Source organism: Pleurodeles waltl, chromosome 5 (genome assembly GCF_031143425.1).
Source record: "Pleurodeles waltl isolate 20211129_DDA chromosome 5, aPleWal1.hap1.20221129, whole genome shotgun sequence".
In the NCBI taxonomy this organism is placed as follows: Eukaryota; Metazoa; Chordata; class Amphibia; order Caudata; family Salamandridae; genus Pleurodeles; species Pleurodeles waltl.
In genome coordinates this window covers 755610348-755619360 of record NC_090444.1, presented here as the reverse complement: position 1 = coordinate 755619360, position 9013 = coordinate 755610348, and the positions used below count along the sequence as shown (strand labels likewise).

At 38.7% G+C, this 9013-nt stretch overlaps 1 protein-coding gene across 1 annotated transcript in view; it reads right to left on the bottom strand.

Annotated features, from left to right (window-relative positions):
- Positions 1 to 345: 345 nt before the first annotated feature.
- The window catches only part of ESR1 (estrogen receptor 1), a 1426508-nt gene continuing 1417840 nt past the window's right edge, over positions 346 to 9013 (bottom strand). Inside the window, exon 8 of the mRNA XM_069234719.1 lies at positions 346 to 7827. Coding sequence (XP_069090820.1) covers positions 7602 to 7827 — 226 coding nt within the window. The 3' untranslated portion in view covers positions 346 to 7601. The remainder of the gene's footprint in view (positions 7828 to 9013) is intronic.

The following is a 9013-nucleotide window of genomic DNA, read 5'->3' as shown; positions in this document are numbered from 1 at the left end:
TGCCCATGCGCCACCCATGGAACGTCCCATCATGCAAAGTAATGCAAAACAGTGCAACTTTGTATTACTTTGGGACACTATCCAGTGCAAATCCTGTTTTACGTTGTATAATAAATCCCACCCCGTCACTCTGCGTCGTGTCTTCACCACAATTGTGATGCAAACCCAGCAGAAACTAGCGTTAGTAAATCTAAGTCCCTGTTTCATCAAATGAATTAACATAACATACCATGATGAAGTAACACAGTGTAATGTAACAGGATATATTATCACAATACTAAGCCCCACAATGGAAACTGCTTGGATAAGAGGTATGGAACAAACAGCGAGACGGCAATCTTTGTTCTCTGCAAAGCGAACTGCTTTGAGGGATCTTTATTTTATTAAAACAGATTTGACAACAAAAAAAATCAAGTAACATTTTTCTACATTTTGGCTTTTGCAAATATAACGTGGCCTCTGTTTCTAGTTCTTTACATTTTTATTTTACCTTTAAAAGATAAACTTCCATACAAACATTACAAAATAATCAGTTTCATTATCTACCAAGCTACAAGCATCAATGTTTTGGTTAAAGCTTAATCAGCTGGCTTGACTATTTTTACTTTTCAGGTTTCGTATCATTCACAAGACCAATTCCCTTTTTATCTTCAGCATTGGGCATTGCTGCTCTGTCTACCACAAATAATTAAAAAAGGTAGATAAGGAACATTACCTTTGAACACACTGTTAATTAATGACAATCACCAAGCCTGAGGTACATAGGATTGCACTTATGACAACATATTAGATGAAAAAGAATGAGGAAATTATTGGAAAGAACAAATTACAGTCACCCGGGTCTGTGGTAGCGCTCGGGTCACACACAAGTAGTTTAGCACGTCAACTTAACAGGTTAAGATTTCCATAACGAGGCCGTACACTTTCGTTTCAATGTAAAACATATCGTTCCTTACTATGAATGCCTCATGTACTGTTCATTTTTTGATTAAATGTCTCAATTATTTATTTATTAGTTTATCTACGTATGTACTTTTTTTTTACTAAGGGCGTATTCCGGTGTCATAATTGCCCTCAACCTTTGAAAAAATGATGTGGCGTCAGAGGCGGATGGGAAGTGCAGTCTGTAGGTCTATGCGTGTCAACCATTCAAAGTCAAAGATGCCACTTTACTTTCACTTGTCCGCTATAAGAAAACGCTCATTTACTGCTGTAGTGGCTTTACAGGCTGATCTTCCTGTGTTTATTCGTTCCCGAGGATGAAACCAGTTCAGAAAAAACATACTGAATAGTCTACTTTGGGAAAGAAATGAAACATTTTTGATTCAGAAAGAAACTGTAAAAAATATTTAATTTTGTAAAAAACGAATGAATAGCTAATGGTGACCTTGACTACGCCAGGCCAAACCTCCAGTGAGTTTCTGTTTACTCCGTATGTGAAAAGTTACTTTTAATTTGTTGCATAGTAAAAAAAAACATGTAAACAGCAACATATATGCAAGCCTGTGTATGGCAGGTTAGAGCACCTGTTCATGACAAATCATGTTAGAGCGGGAGGAAAGGGGTGAGAGTTTTTTTTCCGACTAGGTCATAGAGGGGGCAGAGGTGCAGGAAGGAAAGGAGGCCAGTTCGCTTGCCAATTAAAGCTACCCCCAATACATGCAGTGCATAAACTAAATGGCACTCCTGCTGTTTTGCTCATGAAAACTTGCTAGATATCATCTGCAAATTGACAAAGAGGGGTCTACTTTTCTACCGAACTTCCACTCTTGCCTTATAGTCGGCAAAGAAGGCATGTCTTCGAAATGGAAGAAATGCGTTTCAATATTAAATCGGCACACACGTTTCCTTATACCAAGTCATGTGGTAACATTTGGTAGTAATCGTAGGATCAACATTACCGTGACCGGTAGCATTGCCACATTTACCACGTTTTTCCTGAATTCCCAACCATTCCCACTCACACATTCTACCTACTGTTAGCAGTACTGCAAGAGCTGAGATTTACCATGAAATAATTATTTCATATGTACTCTAAGGTACTAATGTGAAATGCTTTAAATTAAAAAATAAATGTTAACATGAAAATTGTGCCTTACTTAGCGGCCGCCATTAAATGGGAGGTCTGTACATGTTTTATAAAATGTGTTAACTTAGTGGTGAGAAAAACTGTTCTGTCTCTTTTAGAGCATGTTCTTTGCAAAAATAAATGCTGAAATAATACATGTATTTCTTAGATTTCTGCTGTGCCTTATAGCAGAGCAAGGCCAGAGCTAATGTTGAATGACTGTCAAAAGAACTGAAAACACTTATTCTATGCTGTGGGTAAAGCAAGCAAGGTCACAGCGTGTAGTCATCTGTCTGCCAAGCTGAGCTAAAGTATCAACTGTAAAAGATCATCCCCATAGAATTACAAGATTCTTTTGTTTTAATCATGAGTTTATTCCTTGTTCATACTTAATGGAATGTGTTTCTCTTAAGGGGAAGAACTGATTTGAAAAAAAATTCTACTTCTTCCTGATTATCATCTGACAGCAAGTGTATTTTGAAATGGCTGAACAAAGACCTTCACTGAACAGTGAGGAAATATGCATCAGATATAACAATTAATATCGTTTGGTCTTACTTAAAAGGAAGAAGCAGAGAAATACAAAGCATTTAAGCTAATATTGGGATACTTTCTGATGAGCTAACGCTTTGTGATTGGATGATTTCTGTACATATGAAGTTTTAGCCAATCACCGAAGTTTAGCAAGTTTAATTTCATGTTTGAGAACCAGGCATTGGGGTTCATTGCTTCCTCGTTTCCAGAGACTTCACTTCTTATTCTTATGATCTGTCACTTTGACATTTCATGCTTTGCCTGTCAGTCTACTTACATTCTGGTATTTTATTATTCCGCAATATTTCTCATGCTCTATGCAATAATGCTGGTGCTTACTTTAGCGCTCAATGCTTAGAGCCTGTAGTGCTTTGCTGCCTGCCTTAGATAATTGACTTGATGGTTCAGAGAACTTAGACTCCAAATTCTAAATTATCACCCCTTTTCCTTGCCCCCTGTCCTGATGCTGATACTGCTGACCCACTGATGAAACTATGCTGTGTTGCTGACTGGTAAATATACTGCTCTGTGCAATGTTATTTGTCTTTTGCTTGACAGGTACCAGCTGCTACTGTTTTAATTCAGGTGCTATTTTTGATAGTGCCATAGCTACATGTTTTCTAAATTTATGTTACTAAACCCTTTGCATGAAGCCCAACATGCTTATACTAATTTGAGGTAAGTGAGGTGTTTTCTCTATGCCCATGATTTGACAATGTTTTATTTCTGAATCAAATGTATTCTATCTCTCTTACACAGATATTCATGGTACTGATTTGTGTTCTAGCTATTGAGTTCATTGTTTTATTTTCTCTGGTTAAACTAAGTCTCTTCAGGCCAATCCGTCAGCCTGTGATGATTCTTTATTTGTACCATTTGGTGTTGAGAATCATTTTCTAGACCTTAGCATTGTTAAAATAGGGAAATAAATATTTTAATTGATACTAAAAGGTGTGGTTATTCATGGCCAAATGGGTCATGGTGCGTCGTATACTGATTCTTTGGTGATTATTATTATTGTTTAATGTTGTTGTTTTATGTGTCAATAATAAATATGTTAATCAATATGTTAGTCAATATAATCTAAATGAGTCAAAAGGTTCATCAACCTTAGAGTAGCGTCCAATCACTTACTATTATGAAATAGATAAGCCAAGGGTGCGCTAACAGTACTACCTCTAGGCAATACCAGACTCCGCAACATTTGTAATCACGGAAGCTGGTGTTACCAATGGAAACCATGTGACAAAAGTGCCCAGATGTTCTCACATGTGCATTTGAACAATGTGAGCTTTAAGAAAAGCATAATGAATTGTAAAAGAGACCTACTGATGGTTGCAGCCATCCAATGATTTTACCACTGTCTTTAAGCCTGGCTACCTGGCATCAGACAGGTTTAGCTGTAGGGGTGACCCTATGTCATTAGTTCTGCAAAAAACACAATAACATGTTCAGAAGTATAGCAGTTGAGTGAGCTTTGGGTCTGCCTGCCTCAGTCATTTTTTATGTGTTTTTTATAATTTGTCTTCAATCAGACATGTTGTCCATCAAGGTCATGGCATTTCATGGAAAGTTACATTGTCCCATTTGTGTTTCCTTTTTGTAACTAGCTCAACTACTCCGTTTTTTAGATTAATGCCAGTATGTGCTTCTCATGGTGCAGACACAACACTATTTTAATTGCTGGTATGTAGACTTTTGCTTAGGAAGTGCTTGGTGTCTGAATGCACTGGCCTGCTGTAAAAACACAGTGCTATTGACTAATTGCCATGATTTTCCCAAGTTTTTTACTTTGTTGTCATGATAACTTGACAAATTTACAGCTTTCCCACAAAGCAAGATGTGCATGCAAAGAAGCTTTTTTTAAAGAAGCAATGAAAATGGTACCATTTGTCAAAAGTTTACCACGTACATCACAAAGTGACTCCTTTTCATAACATTCTTCTACGAGAGCACATTCCAACTCTGCTAATGCGTTTGCTTAGGAAAAGGATGTAATACCATATTGCAAATTCAGGTATGATATTACTTTATTATGGTCTATTTTCCTTTTAGGGCATCTGTGGGCAGCACATGCAAAGTCACTCAACAATAAGCAAACAATTCCTCTAACAAAAAGACAGACCTATACGTTTTCCCAATGCTTTTTTCACATTCTGTTTGATTTACAGGGTTTCTTTCATACATATCCCTATTGGGAGGTCATTACATTCTTCAGGACTTCATCAGTAAGGCACAGAGGCATAGTGCATGAAGAATCTCTTACAAAGAGAACCTTATGCTGCCTAGTATGGTGAGTTCTCCATGGGTGGTAGTGAGCTTCGACACAAACAATAAAGCATTTTTCTTGTTGAACAAATGCTTATTTTCCTATTATAGTTAACTTACACTTTCAGACAAGTGCCCAAAAAGTAGAGACTAACCTTCACAAACGCTTTCATTAATGGTTTATTTTCAGATTTTTTCTTCTGACATCAAGTAGTCCTTCAAAAAACATGTGTGCTCTGTCTCCAGTGCATTTCAGCTCAGATCCCATGTTACACAAACAGGTTTCCCCATAATATCTTATACTTACCCTAAGGAGACACATCCCTAAAAAAAGGCCTCATAATATTTAGTGCAAAGGTTTACTCAGGTATCATTGTCCTCTTTCAGTGTTTCGTTCTAGCTACTGCACTGTCCATTTTAATGTGGGATGTAAATACAATAACTGCATGGAAGGGTAGGTATTCGGGTGATTGGTAGATAGCACAGACCTGTCTTAGTGCTAAATAGTAGCTGCATTTGTAGGTTTTATCAACTCTTTGACAGTAAATTATCTCACTTGCGTTGGTCAGTTTCAACTTCAACATGAGAGTGAGGGGGGGTTGCCATCATAGAGACACACTGTCCACAGTGAGTGGCATATTTACAAGCCAGTTGTGCTGCCATTGCGTCACTTTTTGTGACGCAATGGTGGCACAAACCTTGGAATCATATCTATGAGGCCATGTAAAACCACTCCGCGTGGCTTTGAATGGCCTCATAGATATGGAGTAAGGCAAGGCAGCTCAAATCGTTGCATTGCCTTAATCTGCATTAGGGAGGCGTTCCATGGGTGTTGTGGTGGGTGTTCCCAAGCAATACCCATGGATTTTGACACATCCCCAGAGTAACAGGGCCTTGTAAACCTGGTGATGTGCCAAAACCTTACACCTCCCCAGTAGAGGCACAAAGAGAAGAAATATATTGATTTCTCCTCGTTTAAAGCCTCCCAGGACTATTTTTCTGCTGGAAGATTCCCCTTTCTGCACAAAAACGATCCTGCATGCAATACAGGCACCCTTGAACCATAGTTCAAGGGTGCCTTTGTTGGTGATAGGCTGCCTAAACAGCACCACTGCAGTGGGAAAGGACAGGAATGTACCATATGCCATAGATATGGTGCATTCCTGCTCTTTCTCTCTGACGCAGAGCGGCATAGCAAAGAAACTTGCTGCGCTGCCCTGTGTCAAAAGCCCATAAATATGAGCCTATGTGTAGGAAATGTGCTCTCGAAACACCACTGGTAATAAATGTGCCTCTAAAAAATTAGCCTATTTCTGCAAGTTTCTTGCATACCTAATCTGTGAAATTCCAAAGTGTCAAGCTAAAAGATAGGTAGGTAAGTGTTCCGTACGTAGCCCTTACAGGCTAAAGAAGAGCAGATACTTGAGAACAATCAATGTGATACAATCTAGTTGCAGTTTCATATCGGAATAGGGAGACCAAAATTATCCAATCCACCTGACAAAATATTATTGCAAAATATCAACTATGAGAATATTGTGAAGAAAATATATATATGTATATATATATATATATATCTCAGTAAGTATAGGTTTGCTATTCTTAACTCCACCTGCATACCATATATATATATATATATATATACACACACAGACACACATATGTGTGTAGATATATATATATATATATATATAGTCAAGGTGCTTGTATATGGAGCTACGTACAGTAAACCTATGCCTACCGCTGTAGTCTTCTTACCTTCGTGATATCCTGGTGGTTGACACATTTTTGCCACAGTATTTTGTAATATCAATATTAAAACCTCAGTGATCTGGTAGAACACTCTTAATTGCTGCTACAGAAAATTGAAAGGTAGGAGGGAAGCAAATGGAGGAGATGCAATACTTATTCTAAACGGACCATGTGCAGGTAGAAATAAAGCATGTCAGAGTTAAGTCCACAGTCAATTCTTGGGCTATAGTTGAACCCAAGCCCTTTTCTCTCCATCCATATCGCATGAAAATACTTGATATCCTAAATTCTTCCAAAATTCAGTAGGATCCTATGTCAATTACTGAGTGATACACCAGTCATTTTTCAGCAAGACTAGAGAACAAATAAAAAGACTTACTGGTTATTGCATTTTATACAGTGTGGTTAACTTATGGTATTCTCTTCTTTTTGGGATTACTGCTGGGAACTTTTGTTTCACGTCTAATTTGATATGAGGGTAAACACGAGATATCTCACACTAAAGCGAATAAAGCATGTGCTTTTCAAACAGTTGCCACGGGAATGCATGCAGTCTTCACATTCAGTTTACACTGAAGTAATAACAGAGTGACCACTGGCCACTCAAACTCAAAAGAGGCAAGTGAGGCTTGAGTCTTGCTACCAAGTGCAGCACGCCAGTGGTATTCCCCCTTCCGCAATATAGAATGATAGACAGATGTGGTAGTGTTCATGTCCACACAAAGGCTTTCCATGAAAAATTTAAAGTTTTCAGATGATGGGTATCTTATCCATTCTTGAGTTTAGCAAGTGCATAATGAAGGTTGGTACTACACAGAAAATCACTGGTTATTGATGTGTGTTGGAGTGTGTAGATATATATATATATATGTATATGTGACTACTCAGCGAATGTGATGTATGTAACTATATACGATATGTAGGTAGTATGATGCTGGGATGAATTTTTTTACTCTGCCAGGGTCCGGCACGCAGATTCTCATGCGGTGGTCTTCAAAGTCGAGTCTTCCCTATTTAAATAATATGTTTGCAGTCGAGGTGATGCTGTGGAGGTACGTGGACTCTGGCTTCCTTCGTCTTTCTGTGTGGAATGTTTGTCTCGTGGTGTATGTATTCGGTGGGCATCTAACATCTCCAGCAGCAGGTCGTAGAGTGGAACCACATTCTTGCACTTCATACTGTACAGGTGTTCCATTCCTTTATTGCTGAGGGTCGAAACAGAAAAGAATGTCAGAAGGGCAACACATATGGAATGGCATTTGTAAAAAAAAGTTTGCAAAGCTTTAAGGTGCCACCTTGCTACAAATTTAAATGAGCACATCCTTCGATTTACTGACAGAAATGGGGCACATTGTGTTTTTCTATGGGAAGTGGGTCACATGGTACACAGAATCTGTTTATTGTGATGTCTTCTGAAAGCTTCGAACAAACAGAGTATCCAAGACCTCCAATACTGTTACCCATAGATGACTCCTTGATTGTACCACATCCACTTGCTTACCAATGGCACCACGCACACCAGCATTCTATCAGGTCCTTATGGGAGAAGTCTGTAATGCCCCAGCCTCCCATATCATAATTTAGCCACTGCATTCATCCACTTTCACACTTTCACTAACACCCAATATCTATTCATTTTTTTCCCCTCATAAGTGAATCCCACCATACTGCACGAGGGTCATCAACCAGCAACAGACATGGTAACCTCGTTAACCAGGTTTAGAACCAATTAGGTGCCACACTTCACCTCTCCCGGGCCCTCCCAATGCTCCTCTCCAACCACAAATCCATGAGCGAGGGGAAAGAGAGCAGAAGAGAGGAGGGGGAAAGGGGGGCAGGAATAATCATTGGACTACTTAATGTAGAAAAGACAAAAAAATTCATAGGACTACATATCAAAAGTAATTCAATTTCTTACGAGCATTTTCGCAGATGGCCCAACATTCATCGTTATTACCCATTGGACCACTGCATTCTAAACAGGAAAAGTAATCTACTGAAAACAACCAATCCGAAACATTCGGAGGTAAAGTACTGACCCACTTTAGACATATTTGTCTCCTGGCCAATAGTATCAACAAAAACAATATACCCTTACACGGCCTAGATAATTTCTGTTCCCATGTTGAGTTAGGGAAAACGCCAAAAAGTACCAAAGGGGGGTCACTTCTATATCAATACTTATAAATTGCTTAAGAAAACCATTGATCCCTGACCAAAAAAGACCTAAATTTGGGCAGTTCCAAAACATGTGTACATCATTTGCATTAGGCTCCCCACATCGCGGACACTTTTTTTCTGACTTCCCCACCGTGGACAGCCTCTGAGGAGACCAATAAACCCTATGCATGGTGAACAGTTGATTTTTTTTCAAGACGGCTGATCTAGTTA